General features: G+C 56.2%; 2 protein-coding genes across 14 annotated transcripts in view; one reads left to right on the plus strand and one right to left on the minus strand.

The window, feature by feature from the left end:
- Mbp (myelin basic protein) overlaps positions 1-10,523 on the plus strand; it is a 93,922-nt gene extending 83,399 nt beyond the window's left edge. For 2 of the 5 annotated variants that reach the window (XM_078029857.1, XM_013362437.4), the window contains 4 exons: positions 142-177; positions 563-595; positions 3,807-3,929; positions 9,034-10,523. In XM_078029857.1, the coding sequence (XP_077885983.1) occupies positions 142-177; positions 563-595; positions 3,807-3,929; positions 9,034-9,078 (237 nt within the window). In that variant the 3' untranslated portion in view covers positions 9,079-10,523. The remainder of the gene's footprint in view (positions 1-141; positions 178-562; positions 596-3,806; positions 3,930-9,033) is intronic. The other 3 variants (XM_013362438.4, XM_078029859.1, XM_078029858.1) reach the window with 2 other exon arrangements.
- A 3,966-nt stretch (positions 10,524-14,489) lies between these two features.
- Znf236 (zinc finger protein 236) overlaps positions 14,490-24,101 on the minus strand; it is a 90,519-nt gene continuing 80,907 nt past the window's right edge. For 7 of the 9 annotated variants that reach the window (XM_078029861.1, XM_078029860.1, XM_021732518.3 and 4 more), the window contains 3 exons: positions 22,971-23,100; positions 19,989-20,165; positions 14,490-18,635 (listed from right to left, as the gene is read on the minus strand). In XM_078029861.1, the coding sequence (XP_077885987.1) occupies positions 18,514-18,635; positions 19,989-20,165; positions 22,971-23,100 (429 nt within the window). In that variant the 3' untranslated portion in view covers positions 14,490-18,513. The remainder of the gene's footprint in view (positions 18,636-19,988; positions 20,166-22,970; positions 23,101-24,101) is intronic. The other 2 variants (XR_013429454.1, XR_013429455.1) reach the window with 2 other exon arrangements.

A 24,101-nucleotide genomic window follows, 5' to 3' on the forward strand; every position in this document is an offset into this window, starting at 1 on the left:
TGGGGACGGGGCGACGGTGGCGGGCTCCTGCCCACTGGTGTGAGCCCCTGTGTGCAAACATGGCCAGTCCGACCCTGGGAGAGTGGGCTGCTGAGAGGGAGGGTGGCTCCCCTCAGCCCAGCCTTCTTGTGTGTCTTCCAGGTGACACCACGCACGCCACCTCCATCGCAAGGAAAGGTAAGACCTGGAACACTCCTGTTAGTCCCCCCTGTTCATAGGGCTTCCTGGAAACTCCAGCATGCCCCGAAAGCAGAGGTGGACTCAGGGCTACTCACGTCCACCCCAAAGCCTGGGCCGTGTGGCACCCTGGAGGGAGCTGGCAGACCAGGGCGTGTGCCTCCTTGACCACGAACACAAGCCCAGCAGATGCCGCACCCTTTCCCTGAGCAGGAACCAGCAACCCTGGGCTGGGACAGAGCTCCAGGGGACCCTGCTGGTCCCTGGAGCCGGATGGACCCTGTCCACCCCCTCGGGGCTCTGCCGTTCGGATTCGGATGCTTGTTTATCAGAATCTCTCTTCCCATGATTGCCATGTCACTGTTTGCTTCTCTTCCTCACACAGGGCAAAGGACTGTCCCTCAGCAGATTTAGCTGGGTAGGTGACACGCATCCCCCTTCAGCTTCTGCTCCCTCTGCTCTGCACAGTCCCCGCGCTTGTGTTCCTTCTCTTTCAGTTGCTTAACAGTCCTGCCTTTTCTTCCTACCCAGACCAATTCGCACACAGCAGTTAACGGTGGCTTCCTCCTGGGGCTGGGGGTGAGGCGTGGTCTTCCCCTCTGGCCCATGAGACCCTGCTGCTCCAGGACCAGGCACTGGGAGGCCGGTGCCTCTTCTCCTGAGGGCTCCCAGCAGAGCTGCCTGGGCCCCCGGGCAGCCCGTGCTGGAGAGAATTCCCAGTTTCCTTCCAGTACCGCTGAGGGGGAGAACGGGTCTCACCAGGTCAAATGGGGAACCGTGGCTGACCTTTAATCCTAAATGTTGAAGTTTATTAAGGAACGATGCAGCTGAGGAAAACTAAAGATGCTGAATCTGGTTCTGTGATTTATGATAACCCATTAACCCACAAGATCCCATGGTTTTGTGTGTGTGTGTGTGTTCAGTAATAACTAAAACTCATACAGAAAGCCGTCCAGAAACGCCTCCTTGGGAATTTTAGGGTCTTTAATACCAACAGCACAGTTTCCATGAAGATTTATAAAATGGTTAATTTGTTCAGCTTCCAGGAAGTGGTAAACTAGTGTCGGAGACTACTTAAAATTCCTACCAGTCTACCCTGACCACCTCTTTGACTTCAATCACTACCGAATATCGGACACAGTGGTTCTTACCTCAAAAATTATTATTATCAGAATAAAATGAAGGCGTAAACACCGACCTGTGGCAGGGACCGGATCTGTCTGGGGAACCAATGAGCCTCCATCTAGTACAGAGCCACCTGTGCGCTCAATTAATGAGCATCCCATAAATGAGTTTCCAAAAAGTATCAAGGAAGAAGAGCAGGAAGAAAGGCAGCCCAAGGAGGCGGCAGGGAGCATGACCAGTGGGAGAAGGAGCAGGGCTCTTGAAGCTCTGGGACATCCCAACTCTTCTCACCCTCAAGGACGAGCAGAGACCTCTGCCGGAACCTGTATGCAGACAGCTGGGGCTGCCTCTGGGCTTCTAATGAGTTTGCAAAACAGGTGATGCTCACGTGGGAGATGACCGTGGACCAGCTCACAGCTGATTAATTTTGATTTTCTGTGCCAGCAGGAGATGAAGATGATGTTGAAAACTGAAATCATCTTCGACCCAGAAATTTGGAGCTAGCCACTGCCTCACCTGCTCTTACCTTCTAGGCGTGGACTGCCGGGTGCCGTGCACACCATCTCTGGAGGGGCCGTGCGGGTGGGAAGACCCCCCTTTTTTCCAGTCAGTCGGAGGCTAACAGCCTCCCTGCCTTCTGCTCTCGGCTTGGTCCTGCTAAAGCTGGTGGAGTCGCTCTTTCTGAAGCAAACTCCCTCTCCGACGTGGTTTGGGGGTGGTTCTCTGGAGCTGTGGGAACGTCTGTTTCCCTGGCTGGATTCCAGACGGTCACCGACGTCTTGCTCGCTCTGCTGTGTGTTTCCTGATAAACTCTAGGTCATGCAAAGATGAGAGTGACCAAGGATTCCAGAGGAGGAGGCGGCAAGCCGATGGTGGGCCCGAAAGCCGGTCTCTGAACTCCGTGCTCAGAGCGCTTTATTTCTGGGGAGAACCACCACAGTGAGACAGAGGACTTAGTGTCGGTCCGGGAAGTGTGGGTTTCTGTCGCTTAACGGTGTCTGTCTGTTTGGCCCAGCACTTCCTAACTGTCACCGTCACGGAGTCTGTGTGTCTGTGGAAACCTCTGGGGTGCGAGGGCGGAGCGGGCTTGCCTCCAGTATGTGGTGCTTGGGCCTTTGTGCAACAGTCCCTGTCCCCAACCCTGCTTGATCACCTGGTGACAGTTTCACCTGAAAGGAGACGCGTGTTCTGGCAGGCAGGCTGAAAGGAAAGGCGCTGGAGAGGCAGCCGTAGGGTGGACAGTGCCTGAAGAGAGGACCCTGGGTCCAGCTTCAGTGCTGCCCAGATCCCTGGAGGTGGCCTTGAAGAGCTGGAACCTTCTGGATCCCATCCTCAAGGCCTCCAAAATGAAGGGACGGTCACATTGGTTCCAAGTCCTTCCTGACACGAGGCCCTTCTGTGACTTTAGTAAAGCACCATGGGCTGATGCTCAGGCTCCAGGGGCAGCCAAGAGGTGGCTGATCCCGTCACTAGCGTCTTGGGGAAGGACGGTTCTCCATTCTTGTTCATAAAGCAAGAGGCAAAATCCTGGGCCCTGCCCGTGGCCCTCCTGTGGGCACAGGCCCTCATCCAGGGGCTGGTCTTCCCACGTCCATGTCCCCTTAGAGCTCACGCTGGCCGTGGGAGCTCCCGTTTGGCCATCCGTGTATTGAAAAGTCTGGGACACGCTGATGCTCTCACCTCAGTGGTCACTGCTACTTCCCACCAGGAGCCGCACCCCTTCCTGAAGTGAGGGGCAGGCTGCGGGGTCCTGGTGGCCAGGGTGGAGGTGTCTGGCCCTGAGCGGCAGGAGCCTGGGGGAGAAATGGCACTAGCCCAGGAGCAAATGAGGAGACCGAAGCAGAGACTTTCTGACAGCAGCCTCAGGTCACCTAGCTAGAAAGTGAGGTCGCTGCGCCCCCGCCTGCCATCTGGGGGCCACTGGCTGCCCTGCCCTCTGCCCGCAGCCAGGGCTGACAGAGCCTGGGCCAGGCCACGCGGTGGCCAACGAAGCTGTCTCCTGACTCCCTTGGAGAGCTCCCTCTGCACCAGAGACTTGGGGAGTGTGTCTCTGCCCTTTAGAAAAGGGATGAGCCTCAAAACCTCACTGTGTACGAGGACTCCGGATCCTCTCAGGCCTGGACCCAGGCAGACTGTGGGGACAGGCCTGTGCGCTCTTCTTGGTGTCTGCGAGGTGCGGCTGCCTCAGGGACCCTCCCTGCACCGGGGCAGGCCGGGTGCTGGCCGTCTTCTCCTCAGGACCCCTAGCATGTAGGAAAGCAGCTGCACCACGGTGGCTCTGGTCTGCCAGATCATGTGCTTGGGCCTCAGACCAAAGCCTGGCCAAGCCAGAGCCCTGTCTGATGGACTTGGGGACAGGCACCTCTCCGCACCTCCATTCTCAGCTTAGGGCTGACCTGCGACTCCCCAGCCACTCGCCGATTCCACCCGGTGGCCTGGGTCCTCCCCTGGTGCGCCCCGGTGGCAGCTGTGAGTGGACACTGAGCTCTGGTCTTCTCTTGCAGGGGGCCGAGGGGCAGAAGCCAGGATTTGGCTATGGAGGCAGAGCTTCTGACTATAGATCGGCTCACAAGGGATTCAAGGGGGCCCACGACGCCCAGGGCACGCTTTCCAAAATCTTTAAGCTGGTAACGTAACCTTCCTTCCCTGGGGACGCCGGGGCCTCCCCACTGGGAGGCAGGGGCCTCGAGCTGCACACTGTTCACAGTGCCCCTTCCCTGGACCCCGAGGGGCTCAGGCCAAAGCATGGCCCAGCCCAGAGGCCAGGAGCCAGGAAGAGCTCGGTGAATAGACAAGTCACTTCCAGAAGCCCCAGCTAGCTTGGCCAAAGGGTCACGTCCACCACCAGGGCCCCCAGGCACGCTCTTCCCAGAGCTCGGGGCAGGGGGCAGGCTGGGCCAGCGCCCTCTGCCTTGCTTCCTGGGGAGTCAACTTGGAGTGAGCTGCAGAAGGCACAGGTCGGTTTAAGACACGGGCTTTCCTGAGGCCTCCCTGTGAGCCAAACACCGAGCCAGGATGCCGCTGACGTTGGGTGTCAGGTGGGACAGCTCATCTCCGGTGGCAGCTGAGCCATGACTGAAGCCCCTCCAGGAAGGGCTGTGGCTGAAAGGCCCTGGGCCCGTGGCGTCAGGGGCCATGCCAGCCCGCTGTCCCTGAGCCTGTGGCCGTGGCCCCCACCTCTGAGACTCAGTTTCCTCATCCATGAAAGGGGTGACGTCCGCGCACCTCTGCACCATCATGGAAGCCAGCCACAGCCAATGTGACACCGCTGGAGGGGCCGTGGCTCCCCTGTGGACACTGATGACGGCCGTGGGGCCCAGGTGCTGCTTCAGGAAAAGCGGGCAGAGCGCAGATCATCCAGGGGCCTCGTGGAAGGGTGGACAGGGCAGCTACGGCCCGGGAGAGCCTCTCAGGGCACTCTCCTGGGGCTTTGGGGGCCATGGTCAGGAGGCCTACAGGGCTCCTTCCTGCGGGCAGCGCGACCACACCCCCAGCCCAGGCCTTTACCCTGAGCCAAGTCCCAAGCTGCCCCATAAGGACATCTGCCCTCTGGGGTGCCTGGTCCTGCCACATCCCCAGAGGTCTGCAGGCAGGACACGTGGGCGCAGCCCTGGCTTAGACAGGACAGGCCTCCGGGACATCAGGCAGCACCAGGGCCCACAGCTCTGAGACGAAGGGGGATCAGCCTCACTGCCTCCTTCCAGGGCCTCCTCGACCTCTCTGCCCGTCCAGAGGAGGAGCTGACAGGGAGGGACCTGCCTCTGCCCAGCTCAGCCACCCTGCACTTCAGGTCTCAGTGTGGAGAGGGCTCTGTCTGGCCTCTGTCCATCCAGGGCCCGGGGAGGTCACAGTGACATCCAAACTGAAAGGCCAAGGTCCTCTGGAGAAGGGGAGTGTCCTCAGCTGCCTGGAAGCCAGGTGCTCTGACCTGGGGAAAGGGACAATCCAGGACCATCACTGCCCGGAAGCAGTGGCCTCACAAGGAAGCCACATGACCTGGGCTCCTGGGCCTTGAGCCGCCCAGCTGGCCAGGGGCTGTGGACCCAGGCTGGTGTGCATCCATGGACGGGGCAAGGGTGCCAGGTGTGACCCTGTAGGATGCTCATTCAAAGCACCCACCATGTGCCTGGTGCCCGGATGCCCACCTGAGCAATGCAGAGGAAGCAGCGCCTGGGCAGAGGCCTTGCTCTAGAGGTGCCCAGTGGTGTAGAGCCAGTTAGGGCCCCTCGGGGGACGGCAGGGCAGCGTAGGCAGTGGTCGTGTTCCGCAGGCTGGGGAGCGGGCCACAGTGCCCGTCGGGTGCCACAGAGGACCCCGCAGCAGGAACACTTGGCAAAGACCTGAAGGAGGGCAGGGACAGGGCGGGAGAAGGCCTCGGGGGCTTGCAGGAGGACAGCAGCAGGTACCACGTGGCTTGACCATGACCGTGAATCAGGCACCGGGCTCAAGGATGGAGTGACAGGTGCGACCTGAATTTTAGTGTTGAAATGACGATCAAGAGTTTCTGGCTAGGACTAGTGAGCATGGTGGCAGGAGTGGTGGCTGGACTGGGGTTCTCTGGCTGGACGAGGGGAGGCGGCCTTGGGAGTCGCACAGCGGCACTGGGAGGTGACGATCGATCGAGGCGAGGTTCCAGCAAGACTTCACATGGTGCCTTCTGGGTGAGACCCAGGACCTCGGGGACGCTGATGGAGGCGGCCCAGGCCATGCTGATCTCGGTCATTGCCAGAGCGCCTCTCCTCCCAGCCCCAGGCGGTCAGTGACCCCAGGCGGCCAGTGACGGTCTCTGTCACAGAAGAAGCCTTGTCTCAGTGATGGCCCGCCCGCTTCTCCATGGGGAATCGCCTGGACCCTTCTGCCTGTGATCTGTTTTCTCAAGCAAATGAGGGTTTAATCATCACGCCATGATGAGCCAAGCCACGCAGTAAGGAGGCAGAGGCCAGGCCACTTGGTCTGTCATGACAGGAAGCCTAGAGCCCACGATGCCACTGTGCCCTGAGAGACCCCTTGCATCTTCTTGGTGAAGGACTAGCGTCGCTGCAGGACTCTCTGAAAACAGGAGAGGACGGCCTTGCGTGGGGGTCGGCTGGGCGCCTGCTCTTGCCCCTGGCCACAGCGCCCACGCCGGGGCTGCGCGGCTCTCCCTGTGGTGTCTGGGGACGACGGCGCCTGGATCCTTCCGCCTGCAGCTTTCCACTCTGTGCCTCAGGCCAGAGGTGGCAGCACGTCGGGGAGGTGGGATTTCACAGGAGAACTGAGTACCGTCGGCACGGCTGCCCTGGGCATCTCTGTTGGGCTCGCCCAGGCAACTTGGCCCGCAGAAGGGGTCCTCTTGTGTCCCTGCTGAGGTCTGTCAGCTTGGAGGAGGGACCATGCTCTCCCTTGTCCTGCAGTACTGAGTCCTGGGAGGGCTGGCCCCTGCACTCATGTCGTCGCCGGTGGGGACCCCTCTGGCCTACTTCCCTGTGCCCCTGACTGCCTTGCGGAATCATCAGGTTTCACGGTTTGTGGTGTGACAAAGTGCTCACCTAAACTTTAACTCCATGTGTTCTTTGAGTTGTGTGTGTGTTAGGCTCCGTCCCTGGTCGGAGACACAGCAGGGCCACACAGTCCCTCCATGTCCCTGGTGGGTGCATGTGTGCATGTCTGCCCTAGCCCAGATGCTGGAGGGTCCTGGGACGTGGACAGGTCCTATGCAGCATGGCTCTGTCCCTGGAAAGCCCCAAACCCACAAAATGAACAGAAGGTAATTGAGCTGCCGCCTGGTCGGCCAGGCTCAACATGGGCCAGCTCCGCCCCTCAAGATGTGGTCTGAGGTGACCAAGTACAAAAAAAAAAGACTCCCCAAACATTCGAGCCAGAGGGCCATTCTGATGTGCTCTGCCTCCGCTATAAAATGCTGTGACAAGAGAGTGCCCGGCAGCCACTCCTGTGAGTGACCTGGAGGCTCAAGCCAGGAGGACACCTGTCCTGAACCCTCTGACACCTGGTTCATACTGGGGCTCCCCCAGCTGCAGCGTGTGGGGACACCTGAGGGCACAGCAGCCTCGTCCCCAGGCAGCTCCTGCGTACCAGCTCAGCGAGGGTCAGGCACACTCGGTGAGTCAGGGCTGGTGACGCTGCCCACCCAGAGGCTCTACTTGGGACACCTGGTCCTGCTCCTCAGGGACAGGTGCAGGGGCCTCCTGGTTCCTGCCACATGCTTGAGAGTCAGAACCGGTTGGGGCCACCCCAGAACAGTGTCCGCGTGGGGCTGCCATGCCTGTGTGTGGGTGACGCAAGTGAGTGAAATGTGTGTTTTCCTAAATAGGTTCAAAACTCTCCTCAGATTCTTTTTGAGAGCAGCTGAAATGTTTAAATTTCTGGGTAGTTCAGGGAGGCTTTGATTTATCAAACGTAAATACTTTTCAATTAGTGTGGTTGTGATCGACTTCTGCGACTAATGCTCCTAACTGCCCACTGTGGCTGGGCGGCTGAAAGACCATCACGGAGCCAAGAGAGTGGACCACATGAATGTCCCAGCGATGAGGAGGGCCGGAGGCAGGCAGGGCCTGGTGGGGACCGGGACACTCACTATCTCTTTCCTACCCTCCTGGACTTGGCAGCAAGAGTGCCCAGGAGGGCCGCCTCAGTCTCTAGGCCCAGCAGCTGGTCAGCAGGTGAACCAGCCCAGCCGACTCCTAAGGTTGGCGTGGGGTCTCGGGGGGCTGGTCTCCCCTAAGCTGTCACCTGCGAAAATAAAACTGCTTAGACAAGCTTCCAATGCAGAGTCCTATTACAATGCACAGAGCCGAGAAACGAGGCCGCTCGTCCTGAGCTGTCCACCCTGACTGGCACACCCCTGGCCCCGTGCCTAAGTCACCCTCTTGCTGGGCACCTGGGGACCAGGTCCAGACTGCTGTCTCCAATGCTGGCCTGCCCCTGGCAAACAGCATGCTCCTTGAGCCTTTTGCTTTTCTGGGGACAAATGAAATCTTTGAGAGATCAATTTTCAGGCACCATCTAAGATTAAAAACAGAAAGCCACAGAGTAAGAGCAAAAGTTGAGTGAAATTTGATCATTTAAAATACACACACACAAAGCAGTGCGGTCCCCCAGGTCTGTCTGAATGGCGCTGAGTGCAGTGTCCCTTCTTCAGGGCCCTCGCTTCCCTCACGCTGTGGTCACCGCAGGCCTGGGCTCCCTCTCAATCCGAGTGCCAACCCTTTTTTCCTTCATATGGCGCGTGTTGAGATGGCTCGTCGGGCAGGGTGGTGAGATCCTGTCGGTCAGGTGTGAACACGCCCTCTGTGCCGTTGGCCTGCCTGGGTGTGGCAGAAGGAGCACGCGGAGCGCCAGGCCCCGGAGCAGCCACGGCCAGGTGGCGTTTCTGGTGCACCCGGCGATTGCTGCGCTCACGGGCACTGCAGTCTTTCCGGCAACGCAGCCACCCCTGTCGTTTCCAATCACCCTCAGTCGCCTGGACTCCAGGCTGAAGAACTGAAGTGCCCACTGAAGGCAAAACACTGTGGCCATGGACAGAGGCGGCTGAGGCTCAGCGGCCGTAGTGCCGAGGGGTGGACCAGCACTTGCTAGAGGAGGCGCGGGCGACGGAGGCGTCTTCTCCTGCAGCACCTTTCTTTCTGGCACAGGGTGCCAACACGAGCATCTCAAGTGGTCTGTGATCAGGTGACCCCAGCAGTGGGGCAGCAGCGGGGCTCTCACCTAACTCGTGTCTCTTCCTTTTCCCAGGGAGGAAAAGACAGCCGCTCCGGATCCCCCATGGCGAGACGCTGAAGCCCTGCCTCCTTGTTCCAGACCCTGTCCTCCGCTTCTTAACCTAACCGCCTTAAACCTTAATTCCATGTGCATGGACTAGCTAGTTAGAGCAGACCACCCTCCTAACCCCGTGGAGCTGTGCGGGCAGCAGGCCAGGCACTCGGCACCCACTGCCCATTTCTGACCCCTAGTTAAATGCAAAAAATGGAAACAAAAAAGTTCAAAACTGTCACATTTCATTTAAAGATGAGCTTCCTCGGGGTCTTCGCTGCCCTGTACGTGGCCCTGAAGCTTAGGGGTCTGCTCTCTGTAGGTCGAGGCCCGTGGTGTCCCCCTGGTTTACCCAACTCCACCCCTAGACTTTCTTTTTGCTGGGACAGCGCTGCCCCTTGAAGCTTTCGCCGCGGGCACTGCCGTGGAGCCAGAGAACAGGGCGTGGGACTGTTGATCCGAGCTCCTTGGTTTCCTTCCCCTGCCCTCTCCCGCCTCCTAAAGCACCCTTTACGTTTCCTAACAGGATTAGACAGTCCAGGAGTGGCTTACTACACAGGGAGTTTTTGGTACGTGGACGCAGGCTGGGCAGCTGAGAGAGACCAGTGTGGGGCGGTGCAGAGAGGGGGGCGCCTCCAGGCCGGCCCCCCACACCCCACCTGCAGAATCCGAGCGCGGCAGAGGGAGGGAGAGGAGGCACGCGGGCTGGCGAGGGCCCCAGGCAGGAAACGGGAACTTGGGGAGTCAGGCACTGGGGATGTCGTGCAGGTGGCCCCGGAGCAGCCACTGTGAAGAGCTGCTTCCTCCCCAGAGCCCAAGTAGAGGCAGGAGACTGTGCACCTCAGAGTGCGACTGCAGGAGTTCTCTGGGCGGCCTCACAGGGTCACTTCGGCCACTAGCATTGGGCGTGGCCAGCGTGGCTCACACTGGCAGTGTCCATGGGCACACACTAACCCGCATGAGAATATAACCTTCCCCTCGTTCCCCGCCTAGAAATGCCCGTCCTCTGGGAGTGTGCCCGTTCCTGAAGGACTAACCTGACGCGGGGCTGGCCTGGCCGGCCTCGGGAGGAGGAGCTCTGCGCACCCTCCTGCCCTGCCCTGCCCACTCCCCTCTTGATTTAGCTTGTCTTCAGACCCGTCCCGAGCCCCACACTGGCATCACCTCCTGTACAGCAGAGACGGGGAGGAGCCCGATGCCCACCTGTCTCTTCTTAATCCCACTCTAATTCTGAATGCTCAGTGTGGGTCTATCTAATGCCTATTAACACCAGCCTCCGCCACGAGAGGGTAAGAGAGACAGCAGCCCCATCCCTGAAACAAACCCTCCAACGGTCCCCTGGAGCGCTGACCTCTCTGGGCAGTGCAGGCTGCGTGACCTCCATCCATGGCTCTGTCCACTCAGCGGGTGCCGCGGAGATGGGGCAACGGGGACCTCATTCTTGAATATGGAAATAAAATAATGCACTTGCAGCCGTCTTTGCCCGGTGTCTCATTTCGTGTTCTGGCTCATGGAGCACAAGGCTCACCTCGGGGCCAGGGCAGCGCTCACCCCAGGGGTGCAGTCGGAGCCTCTGACCCCTCAGTGGGGTGGATGGCCAGATGCCACACCTCGACAATCAGAGGCAATGCCCGCTCTCAGGAAGGAATTTTCAAGGCGTTGAAGAGAAGCTGCTAAAGTTGGTCTCCGTCCTGCTGTTCGCCAGCGTGAGAGCCCTGGGGATGTGGCCTGAGGAATTCTGGATCATATACAGTTTCCTGGGCAGAGGGAAGTGTTTCCCAGACTGCATTAAGGGATTTCCTCTTTTTCCGCTCACAGTTGCCTTTGGTTATAGAAATTCTATTCCAAAAAGATAAACCAGAATCCCTTTTGGGTAGCTTCTAACAGAACCGGGGTTCCTTTCTCTGCTCAGTCGGGGCTGTGAGAACTGGCTGCACTCAGGAACTGCGGGAAGGAAACCCACCCAGAACGAGCGTGGATACCACAGCCGGTGTTCTGGGGGGCATGTTGCTCCAAGTGCAAGGACCTTAGGGTGCCGAAGGCCACCATTTGGGGGTCAGGACTCCTGAGCCCTGCAAGCGCTGTTACACTGACTCAAAGCCCAATGTCCACTCTCCTCCCTCTTCCCTTCTGTACACAAACCCTTCTGAATGTGAGACTCGAAAATCACGCAAAGATGATTACATTTTAAAATCTTGTGCTCTTTTACTTGGTGAGTCTATTTTAAAGTCACAAACATTCCCCTCCTAGAAATGACCCAGAGGGTAAATAAACCAAGGGTATATAGTACAGTAAGGAAGCACTACATGACCATGCAATATTCAGGTAAATATCTTAAAGCAAAATAAAAACTGAGCCATTGAACGTGCATCAAGACAGGTCTGCGTGCTTCTCCTGAAAGCTGACAAAAATCCATTTCCAGGCTGAGTTCTGTGAGAAGGGTTCCAGAACCTTCCTCACGGACGCGGGTGCTCTCCTGCGGCACACAGCTGGCTTGGGTCTGCTGCCGTGATCTAGAGATGATGGGGGCATGAAACTGCACATCAGAATCAGCCCCGTGGACACCCGTCCTCAGGCCGCACAGCCTCCCATGCTGCTTAGTCCCCAGGGGGAAGGCCAGCCTCACAGCCCCGGGGCGGGACACGCTCAGGAGCGAGTGGCAGAGCCCAGGGGTTGGGCTGTGGGCAGCCAGGCCCAGAGCAAGTGGCTCTGGAGAGAGGGTGGAGGCTGGGCCAGGCTGGAGGGGACCTGGCTCAGAAGACGAGCACGCCCACCTAGTGAAGGGGCCTTCCTTCATAAACTGGGCCCTGCACAAGACACGGGGATTGGGAGACCATGAGGAAAGGGGCTGAGGAAAAGCTGCTCGTCACGATTCACTAACACGAGGGCCAAGCCATCTGTTAGCTCTCTGTGTTGGCTGGCTCTGCCAGGGCTGCCAAATCAGAGCGCCAGAGGCCAGGGGCTGAAGCAATGAAGTCCTAGGCTGTCACCATCTGGAGGCTACAAGTCCAAGGGCCAGGTGCTGGCGGGCGGGTTTCTGGTGGGAAGCCCATCGGTGACCAAGACAGGCGCGCCCTCTCCCAAGGACACCAGCTCTGCCTGGCTACCTTTCTCAGAGGCTCCTCAAGGTCCGTCTCTACAGGAGGCGCGCTGGGAGTTAGAGCTCCAAATCCTGCATCTGAGGACAAGTCAGTGCACAACGGGTGCCTGTTTTTCACCTGCAACAAGTATTTCCTAAACCCCACGCGGAAGGATACTAAGAGTAAATCCCAAGACTCTGCAGTATCAGTGCTTCTTTTTCCAAAAGGGTGATGTAAAGTGAATCAGCGCATTTTTCTATGGTGGTCTCTCTCAACAGTGAACAGTTACTGGATTCCAGATGAATCGAAACCAAGGTGGAACCCACCAGTGCGGTCCAGGCTGTGCTTCATCTGTCATTGCGGTTTCCGAAATGCTCTGGCAGTGTCTACACTGACGCCAAATCAGTCCTCTGGTTCTTCCACTGGACTCACATGCTGGCACGGGCCTCCCGCACAGCTCGGAGGCAGGGTGGAGGGCCCTGGCTGAGTCTCTTCTGCTCAGCTCTCCCTGCTGTGAAGCAGCACACACATGCTGCTGGCTCCAGAAGCTCACAGCCTCCTGGGACTCAACAGAGGGACAAGACGGAGCATCTGTAGAGCAATCCTGCAGCTAGACCCAGCACTGGCCAGGTCCTTCCCCGTCCCAGCCCATGCCAGCCTCAGGAAGCAGAACCTGCCAACAAGGTGACCAGCTCAGCACCTGCCACACTCAAGGGCAAGGCCCCAGGGACAACCTGAGCTGCATGGCTGCATGGTCTCCTTGGGACACTTTCATCCCTAACTTACAGGCCAGCTCCAGGGCAATGAACAATGAAGGCCGTGGAACAGCAGGGCCCCCAAGTGCTTGTGCACGAACAGAAGGAGACAGCTCTCTCCCCCTCCCGGGGGCCATGGAGGCTGGGCCCAGGCTGAGCCAAGGGGCCTGAACAGGGGCTGACGCGGGAACTGGAGACAGACGGCAGGAAAAGGCCAACAGAGCTGCCGGGGGAGAGGGGAGGCAGATGTGGAAGGGGGCTGGGGGACTCTGTGTTGGCTGGGACGAGGGGCGCCTTTGTGGAGCAGATGATGTCCCTCTCCAGATTTCCCCAGCGCTGCCCGCTGGTTAGATGGCAGGAAGCACACCCACGATTGGCCTGGGATTCTGATGACTCTACAAAAAGGAAGTAGGGCTCCTGGGAAAGATGGGTGACCTCAGAGCTGGGGAAGAACCATTCATTGGGCCAGAAAGTAAGAAAATACTCAATCACATGGCCAAATCAAAAGGCCCAAGCAGCGGCAGCATTGTCCATGGCTACCCAGCACCAGGAACCCAGGCAGTCAGGCCCAGGGGCTGCGTGTGTCACCTGGAAGGCAGTCCCCTGCCGAGCTTGGCTAGACCAGGGGAACCAGGGACCGCTTGGCCAGGGTGACTGAAGCAGCACGTAACTCTGTTAACACAGTTAGTAACTCTTGCTTGGCCCTGAGAAATGGAAACGGAAACGAGTTTAGTGGTGGAAAGCATCACGTGAGGAGAGTGTGTACTTTCCGTGGGGACTGATTTAACGTTCTGAGGTACCAGACATCACGGGAGGCTCGGTGTGGAGTAAGCCAGTCACATTTGTGAAAACATTTCCACTCACGTTGTGACCTGAGCCAGGGACGTCTGACCCAGAACCTGGAGTGAACGAACCTCTATCAATAACCCCAAAGGAGCTTTGGTCCCACCCCCACCTCCTTTGTCTCTGGTCCTGGGCACTCCTGTCCTCTGCCAGAACCCCAGGAAGCAGCTGGCTTTCCTGGAGAGTGCAGCACTCTGAGAAGGCTGAAGGGCAGAGAGGATCCCAGACGGGCTGCATAACTGGGCCCCTGTGAAAAGCCCCCCCAGCACACTGGGACCCATGTGAGCCCAGGCTTCCTGAAGACAGCGGGCTGAGGACGGAGTCTGCCCACACTGGCCCACAGCAGGCCTGCTCCCGAGTGAGGAGCAGAGTGGTCTCAGGCATGGTACTCTTCACGTGCCACACAGGCAGGAGGGCAACAGCAACCCAGACTCCCCACGGCTGGCCGGCCGTGTGACACACAGCAGCCCAGATCCCACGCTGTCTCCAAGGGGGAGAAGCTGTGAGCCAACTGCACTGTATCTCCAGAAAGCCAGCGTCTGCACCCTTGTAAGCAGTACGCTGGCATCCTGCCCACTTGCTCGCAAGCACCCTCTGAGCGAGAGGGAGCATGGTTGTCCCTAGCAGGAGGCCTGGTGGCCTTGCCACACAGCCACCCTGCTGCACCGCATGGACCCTCGCTGGGCGACAGCCAGAGAAAACCACCAACTCCAAATGGTGATCATTTGCCCCAAACCCCAAGAAGCAAATATAAAGGAGGTTTAAAATAATACAAAAACTATCTTTATTATTTTTAAAAGCCAGCACAGTGGCTTTTGGCATAACTATGCATTTCTAATACAAAATTGGATTAAATAAATATCATCCAATGTATAAATAGACCATGAGACAATTCCGAAGATAAAAAGAGGACTCTTCTGTAAATTAAAAAATTAAATTTTCTTCAGTGGTGACTCAAGAACAATCACTATGGCATTTTAGAACTTGTCAAATATAATACAAAACTTGATTTAATACAAAAGTCTTCATGCTGTAAAGCGTTACACATAGAAAAGATTAAATAGCAAAATCTTTTATGATCACTGCCTATTGCTGCTGACATTGATACTAATGATTTTTTTTTTTTTTTTAGTGCTTTAAATGCTTATTAGTCATCCACTAAGAAACCCCCAGGTGCCTTGGGAGGCAGTGGGCGAGTGGACCGTGTGTCGGAGGAAGGGGCAACTAGGAGCACAGAGACCACGTAACGGTGGCTTCGTGCTCACCGAGGTGAAGAAACGTCACTGTCAGGGGGTGTGCAGGGCTTCTGGCCTCACGAAGCTCTGCTGACCCATTACCAGACAATGCAAAAGACGTAACCAGATCTCAAAATGCTGCTTTCCAGGGGCCCAAGCAGATATGTAACACTAAATTGGGTTATGTATATGTAGGCTCTTTTGAAATTTTACTCTAAAAATCCTAGAGCACCCACATTGCATGAATAAATTAAGTGTGAAAGAGGGCTCTGGGTCCAGCAGTCTGCCCCCCACTCTGCAGGAGGCTGAGGCACACAGCAGGGATTACCGCTCTTGGTGGGGGAGGGCAGACACCCACTGAAATCAGCTTTGGGAGAACTTAAGAAGCAGGTGGGAGACACCTTCCAAATCAGGACCAGCAAGCAGTTTACACATCTTAAATACTTCTCATAAATGTTATTTACATAAATCTGTGGTGGTCGTTAATGCTGAAATGTGGATCTCCGTGAGCTACGAACATCCTTCTCAATAAGAGAGAATTCCACAGGAAGAACCGAGATCTGCTTTCAGAATCTGCCCCTGCTCTGCGGCCTGAATCTCACACACAAAAGCACCCAAGTCCAAAGGAAGGTACAAAATGCAGCTATGATTTTAAGACTCCAGTTTCCTTGAACGTGGCGAGGGAGGACACAAAGGAGCAGACTGCAGATGCTTCCCCAGCAAGGCTGCCTCAGCAGAGAGGGGCTCGTCCCACGGCACAGGGATGGTGGTGCTGAGCCGTGGCGTCACCTCCAGGAGCGGACGGGGCTGAGTGGCACTTGCAGAGCAGGTGAAAGCGGCTCCTGTTGTCACCTCCCGCCCTCCCCGTGCTCTGTCCGCCAGATCACTCCCGCTGAGCCGCAGAGCCGCAGCGGGCCCATGCTCACATCTTTGGAAACGGAATCCTTTCTTTCGGCCTGTGCAAGTGCTCAGCAGTTCCTTCACCATGAGTGGGTTAAAGGCAGTTACAAACTCTCAAAAGCAGCCTGCGTGGCTGTGGTGCAGGTGACCTGGTGGCGCCGTGCAGGACCTACTCCACGCCGTACCCTGATTCTCGGTCCGAAGCTCTTCAGGTAGACGCTGCGAGGGTTACCTCCCATGGTCTGGGCCTCAGAGGTAAAAGAAATATCACTAAGTTCTTCTCTGGTAAACATATCTGAACTTGAAATTAATTCATGTGCCAAACAATTTTATCTTAAATATTTCTAAAGGAAAAAAATTAATCACATTTCTTAATGTCATTTTGTATTTATAGCTATTCCACAGCAGATATGCCCTGGTGAGACAGCTCTAAAAATACAGCTCTCTATCCTCAAAACCCTGGTTACGCATGAGGCTAGAAATCTCTTTCCTAAAACAACTTCTTAATCAGCCAGTAAAGTACAAAGATCAACCTGTACACTACAAACATTCAAGTGAAATCATATCATTTTAAAACCTTGTATTTTCAAGGAATGTTTTGCAAAGGAGCAGCTTTTATGATTAGAAAGTAAACCCAAATAATACATACACGTCTTATGTTGCCTGCTAATAAATCGAGAAAAGACACAGAATGGACTACTGATAATTTTTTTTCTTTTTCTTTAACCAAAATAAAAGTAGGCTTCAGATTCATGTGGTAAGGCCTTACTTAAACAGCAATGAACCACACAGTCACACACTCTGCTCTCTATATAGTTAGGAACTAAACACCCCCTTTTGGAGATGTCCTGAGATGACATTTAATGTTAAAAGCAAAATAAATAAACCAGCAAGAACAAAAACTTTAAATTCCAATAATTTCAACTTTGGGGATATTTGTTCACTAAAATTAATCAACATATCTAAAATATTTTAATACAAAATTATAAAAGAAAAAGTGCATTAAAAGCAGAGCCTTTAAAACTCTTGCAATTACAGTTTTTCTGAAAATGCTGCCACGCCAGTGAGCGGGCTGGCCTCTGGGGGCCACGGGGTCACAAGTCCAGCTTCACAAGAGGTCAAATAAGGCTTTTCTCTTCTTAAAAAAATATACAATACACAAAGCAGTTTTTGGGGAAAAGGTAATATTATTCAACAGTTTTCTGACTTAAATATTTTCACAAAATAACAGAAGTCTTCATGTCAGCGCAGTGTGACGTATATACAGATACAGAGGTGAACAGCAAAGTCACAGATGCCCTTCAGAAGAACAGTGGGACGTCTCTTTCTCTCGGAGTCTGAGCGACTCCTCTTGATATACAAAATCCACACGATATTTACAACAACACGACTCTCCTCTGGAGCCAGGGAGGCGGAGAGAAAAACAAAGGCAATTATCTTTCAGAAGAAAATAAAACCCAGCTTTGTGTTACGGTGGGAAAGGTATCCATTTATTAACAACGACCAGGGGTCTGAAGTGCTCGTGGGAGGAGCCTCAGGTGCGCACTCGGGACGGGGACTAGTGCTTCTATTTACAAAATATACTGCTCAGCCACACAGAGGCCCATACTATGTACATCGCATTTATATATAGAACATATAAATAACCCACAGGGAACCAGCACGGCATGGCGAACCTCGGCTTTGGAATGCTGCCGGACGCAGCGTCCGCGTTCCGCCCCAGCCGGATGGGGCTTGGTGGGGACGTGTCTAGCGGGCACCATTGAGGACAATAAAGAATTCCCTGAAATAAAAGACACATCTCTTTATGCATGAAGAGGAATCATGGGGTCTGGGGGTTCTCACCCTTAACCTAAAACGAGCCTCCCGTGGAGAAGGCAGGGCGGAGACCTGCTCCCAGGAGACCACCTGCCACTCCCTACCACGATGTGGCTTGTGCTTCTGCAGTGGCCTCACCCCGAGCCTCAGCAGATGCACACAGCAGGTCTCTCCCACCTGTGGGACGGCTGATCCTCCTGGGGCCAGGTGTCCTCTCCCTGCTGCCCCAGACCCTGGCTCTTCCAGCTGGTGACCAGATGCCTGTGAGGGAGAGTTGGTCCAGCCATCTCTCGGGGTGTCAGCTGTATTCACTTAGGGAAGGGTAAAAAGAGACGACTACTACTAACTTCCAAAACGCACAGAGTGAAAAGTGAAGAACCTCCCGTGTGTCACGACATTTTTCTCAACTTCATGCACCTATCTTAGGTTTGTTTTGTAAGCGATGCTTCTTATAACAGAAAGCATGAAGGAAAATCTTACATACTTTTTCCAGGTTAACTTTTGTCTTTGCTAATACAAAGAAATCACACTACAATGATAGTTAAGATCCAGTTAATTTCTTTTTAACTAGATACACTGGCCATGGAGAAGGTGAAGCTGACTATTGTAGTACCTGAGTTCAGTGATTTGTAGACAAATGAGAACAACGTGTTTACATTTTTCCCAGTTTTTTTCCTCTAAGTCTCTGAAAGACAATGATTCTTTAAATAATTTTATAGCTAAAAAACTATTGTGGTACATTTTTAACACTTGAAGCTTTAAAATAGAAATTCCAAGCGCTCTGTTCTTCATAAACGTAACTGCAGAGCCAGCTCAGGTGCCCTCGCTGCGTCAGAACACGTTGGTAAGGGTCTGCCACTCGCCCGCAGCATCCTGCACCACCTCCTCCAGGTGCAGAGTCCTCAGCTCCTCCCCGTCCTGCTGCGGGGGAGCAGCTGTGCCCTGCAAGGTTCCTGCAAGGCAGCAAAGAGAAAATAGCTTCAGACCTTCAGCAGCACCCAGGTCCACCTTCAGAGCCTCACAGGAGCCAAGACGGACACCACCACCCTGCCTGGCTCTCCATCCAGTGAACCAGTCTGTTGATAAGACAGCATGGCATGCACACAAACACGGGCACTCAGTGCATCCACACGTCCACACGGGATCCGTGAGGAGTGACTAACAATTAATGTCAACAACACGGATGCCTTTTCTAACAGGAAGGAAAGCAGGAGCTCTACGGTGCAGATGTTAAAAAGAATAACTCCCCATAATATGAGCTGCTTTCTATTAGACGCCCCAGACACATCTAGATGCAGCCCCACCAGACACAGGAAGGCCTGTCTGCTGTCCCTCACAGAGCACACTCTCTTTCATAACCTTGCCACACTCGAAACACACAGATGCAAAACCCCCTGGTCACACCCAGGGCTCTTCACAGAATTAACGTTCCACACTCCTCTGCACAGCTACCACTACCGTGAGCCCAACTGAGGCTCTCTGTCATCGTTTCGTCCTTAAATAGACATTGATGCTAGGCTCCGTGTGGGAAACGAAGACCAGGAGGAACAGCCTCAGATCACACCCCAACAGCTGCTCTGCTACGAATGAACTTCGTGGATCAGCGCGGAAAAACAGAGGCCCACGTGTGGTCTGCACCGAGTAGACAGAAAGCAGACAGGCTGACCCTGACCTCTGCAGACCCTGTGTGCCACCACCAGGCTGATCCTGACCCTGACCCCTGGGCCCTGAAACAGCCCTTGACCTGCTGAGTGCAGGGCAAGGCCTCCAGTCACACTGCAGACAGACATGGAGCCGCTGCTCGGGGTGCCAGGCCCTGACTGCTCACTATGGCTAGCTCTGTCCAGTAAGAAGCAAGCCAACCAGGAGTGCTGCATGTGTGCAGGTTCTGGGTGGCACCTGGCTCCTGAGGCACTTCTACGTCCTTGTCTAAACAAACGGGACATTTCATCTCCTCCGATTCCGTGTGCACTGTGAGTGGCACTCCTCCCCAGGGTGCATCAGTGTGCAGCCTGCTCCAGTCTGCTCCTGGGAGCTAGAACGACTGAGGTATCAGCAGGGGCCACCCGTCACTGACCCAAGCCTCCTCACTTGGCATGGGACCAGGCACTGGAGTAACCAACGTCCAGGCCTCCAGGCCTGCCCCGCCCACTGGACCTCACCACTTCTGCACCGAGAGGTGGCCTCTCCCACCTCTTCTGGCTATGTGCCCCATAGCTCAGGTCTATACACAGCCACTGTGCACACTGCGGGGAACAGCACACGCAGAACACACAGCCGAAGGCCTGCTTCTGAGGAGGGCTCACCTGCGAAGCTGTGGGCCCGCTTCATGTGCAGCTTCATGTTGCTCTTCTGCGTGAAGCCCATGACGCAGTAGTCGCACTTGTAGGGCCGCTCGCCGGTGTGCTTCTTCATGTGCACCTGCAGGGCGCTCTTCTGATTGAAGGCCTTCTCACAGAGAGTGCAGTGGAAGGGCCGCTCCCCTGCACAGGAAAGCCACCGTCAATGCCAGTGCGAAAGAACCCCTTCTCAAGAAGACGCATGATTTTTAAAAAGACCACAGCAATGTTCTTCCTATTACTGTCACTCAGATTGCTAATTAGCAGGATTCTGGCAAATCTACTTTGTGTTTAATAGCTGATCAAAAGCTATTAAAAGCCACAGAAGCATCCAGAAATCAAAGCAGAACACATGTAGTTTACACAAAACACCTCTGATGCATTTTGTGCAGCAGAGAGACACCGAGGACAGAGAATCAAATCCATTTAATATAAAGTAAAATGTATGCAATATTTTTCGTATTCCACGGAATGACTTGACGGTAATACAGGATGGAAGGAGGAGGGGCCACACCGCTGCCTGCCAGGAGTCACCTGGAGGAAGGCTGGGCGCGAGTCCTGCCGTGTGCCCCCACAATCCTCCTCCCTGGGGCAGGGCCTCTCCCCTCTGCCCACAGGGTTCCTCCCCACCCACTCTGTGTGGTGGCCCTGCTGCTGCCCTCCAGCATCGCCGTGTGCTCACACGTGCTGACTCACGCTGCGCGGCGTCTGTTCTTCCTTCCTGGGGGCCATGGCAGATGAGGCTGTGCCCCAGCAGCCTGTGGCGGAGCAGAGATGACCTCTGCCCTCACCTTCACCCTGACTCTAGTGACTTCGCTCCTCCAAGTACGTGGGCTGCAAGGAGGGACGACTTAGGTGAGCCCCATCCCTGCTGCAGTCTGATGAGAAGGGAGACCGGCAGGGCGTCCTGTCTAACCACGCAGCCTGTTAGAGCAGTTCCCCTGTGGGCACAGCCACAGCCACAAAGCGCGAGGTTCTGCCCAGCTGGGATGACCCCGGGAGCGAGCCTCTCCAGAGCACCCAGGCACAGGTGGAGTCCGGATGTTGGCCTGCGGGCCCCGAGCAGTGACCCTCCCAGGCCTTGTGCTCTGGCCTCAGCACCACTGGCCCTGAGCGCTGTGAGGGCCAACATGGCTGACCAGCACCACTGACCTGCTAATGGCAGAGCAGCTCAGCGCCTCCCGCGCCTCGCATCTCCTAAAATCGCAGATGATTCAGTGTGATTTAAAACACTTAGGAAACACTGCCAGGGCACTGAGGGTCAGACGGGCCTGGAGGAGAGCAAGAGGCTGCTGGAGAAGCACGCCTCGGCGTGTGCGCCCTTGGTGGCTCGGGGCTGCATGTCGTCTCCGCCTCCCAGACTCAGTCACCTCTGGGGAGGACGTAGGTGAGAGCAGGAGGAACACGAGACAGTGCGAGGCAGCTGCTGTCCACCAGCAGGCCAGGGTGCTGGGGTGGAGACGTGGTTCTAAGTCTAGACAGCAGTCTCCAGCCCCACCACTGAGAGGCCTCAGGGCTGTGCCACTCCCCCTGACTGCAGAGAAAATGGGGAACGTGGAGACAGAGATAGAAACAGGACTTTCAAGATATCAAAAACATTTAAATGCTTAATGGTCCACAGGTTGGTTAGCAGTAAATAACTGAAGAAATGGAAAGATTCACATTAAAATCAGGGACACGTACAATTCAGTCACTGTTTTTAGAAATGTAACAGAAATAGCTAACAAAGCACGAGAGACCTTAAGATGGACAGACATCTGGCTGATGTGGGCTCAGCACTCTGACGACCTGAGCTGTCACAGTCACCACCTTGTCACACAGCCCACTAGGCCCACTTGCTGGAACCCTAACAAACCTTCACTGCAGACTAGAAGGGACTGTAACTCCACTGTTCACCCTGATGCCACACTAAGTGGCGCTGCGTGGTCTTGCCACGCCCTCGCGGGCATCTACCTCATTCTAAGGGAAGACGACGGTCTACTGGCTGTTCCAAGCCACAGCACAGACGCCGGCTTCCCACTCAGCAGCTCTGTACTGCACGCCTGGTGGGTGTGGGGCTCTGAGCTATCCACCCAGGCCGCAGCCTACAACAAGACATGTGGCCCCATGTGCCCGGAGCCTGCATGCCAGGACCCATCCAGGGAGCCATGGACCAGGGTGGCACCTGAGTGTCCCATGCCAGCCTTGAGCTCAGGTAGCTACGGGAACCCTGGGGGAAGAGATATGCGAGATGCCCCTGGAGACATGTCAGGGGCAGCAGGCAGCAGGCGGGGAAAACACCTGAGGTTGAGCAGGGCAGGCGGGCAGCTGCGCACTAGGAGGCGTGGCCACACAGAGGACGCTGGGCACCTGGAGGTGGAGGAGGGGATGAGTGGCTCAGGTCTGCCTTGCAGGTACCAGCCTGGCTGTCCTCTGACAGGGAGCAGAGAACGGCCCTCAGTGGACACAGCCAGAGGGAGCCCTGCCCTGGTGGTGGCAGATGCGGGGTGCTGGGGACAGAAGGGGCAAAGCGATACCCTGGCCATGGGGGCACGACGGGTGAGCAGAGGGGTCATTCAGGCAGGGGGGCTGCAGAGGGCTTGTCTCTGCACTATTTCTCCCTGGGATACAAGGCTTGAGCAGAGGGAGGCGGGACGGGCAGACTGCAGAGAGACGGGGTGTGGCGGGAGGGCTGGCAGGAGCCCTCTGCCATTCTCAGCAGAGGCAGGGAAGATGGCGGCCAGAGCTCACTCCCGATGGCCTCCACTCCTGTGGTGACAATGCCAGTGGCGAGACCTCCCTTGAAGAACCCAGGAATGTGACCCATCCATCCCAAGTCGGGGGAGAGGGGAGCGTGCAGACACTGCTTCCTGAAGATCGCGGAGCACTGCTCTGGCGCTGCACACCGAGTCCACTTTCACGCTGGTTGTCCACTCAGGAGCAACAGAGCAGGCCACCCCTGCGCCTCACCTGTGTGGATGCGGCTGTGTCGCTCCAGCTGGCTTGGCTTGGCAAACGCCTTGTCGCAAGTGTCACACTTGAACACTCTGGGCTTCTGAGAGCTCAAGGAGGGGCCGGCCTGGTGCGTCAGCATGTGCTCCTGGAGGGACACGGGAAGGGCACATGAGACCACAGCAGAACTTCAGGGGCTCAGGGCAGCGAAGCAGGGCAGATCACCACAAAGGCACAAGTGAGCGGCCAGGTCTGCCTAGGACGGAGGTGGCCGGCAGCCAGACGGTGACAGGCCTGGGGCTCCCCGGGAGACTCGGGACATCAACAGTGAGTCTAGCGAGAGCCCTCAGAAGCCTCCCCTCGTCTCTTTGTGACACACAAGTCATCTGGAAGTCATGGCCCATGGCTGGCTCCCCAAAGGCCTTGGCCCCCGCCTACAGACCCAGGAGACTCCCACCCAAACACCTGCACCTCTGGGCAGGCTCTTCCAGGACACAACTGTCCGTCACGGGGAACTCTGGGTGTCTGAAGCCACCATGTCATTTGGGCCTTGAGCACTGCCCACCTGCCCATTTGTCAGTGACTGCGTGTGTGTGCTGGTGTTTTCTGAGACATGTGGCAGCTGCCGGGCTGCAGGCTCCCAGGGATGCCTGCTACCCCCTTCTCCAGCCTGTCACAGGAGTGTGTTATTCTGCCTCTTGCCCTAAGGCAGAATTCAAGTTAGAACCGTATGTGAGGAGGAGAGTGTGCTGCGCGGGTTCCCTGCGTACTGCTTCCCACGCCATGCTAGCCCATGCCCAGAACCACTAGGAGGTGGGTATGATGGCAACAGGGGACGAGAACCAGGCTCCAGAGAAGCTGGGGTCCCAGCATCAGAGCCGTACCGAGCCAGGACTCCAGCTGGACCTGGCCACAAGGCAGGCACATCAGCAGCACTCCACACGCCTGCAGCTCCACACGCCTGCACCACCCTCACCTGCAAGCAGCTGGGCTTGCCCTTCTCTCCTCAGTCTGGGCTTCTGTCCTCCGGTCTCTGTCCTATCTACACATGATCCGTGGGACTCGGCCTTTGAGGACACAGCCACTGCTTCTGGGGCCATTTTCTTTGTCCCCAGGCACCTGGTGTTTCCAAGGTCAACTTAGGGCAGA

This window comes from Ictidomys tridecemlineatus, chromosome 13 (assembly GCF_052094955.1).
Source record: "Ictidomys tridecemlineatus isolate mIctTri1 chromosome 13, mIctTri1.hap1, whole genome shotgun sequence".
Taxonomy (NCBI): Eukaryota; Metazoa; Chordata; class Mammalia; order Rodentia; family Sciuridae; genus Ictidomys; species Ictidomys tridecemlineatus.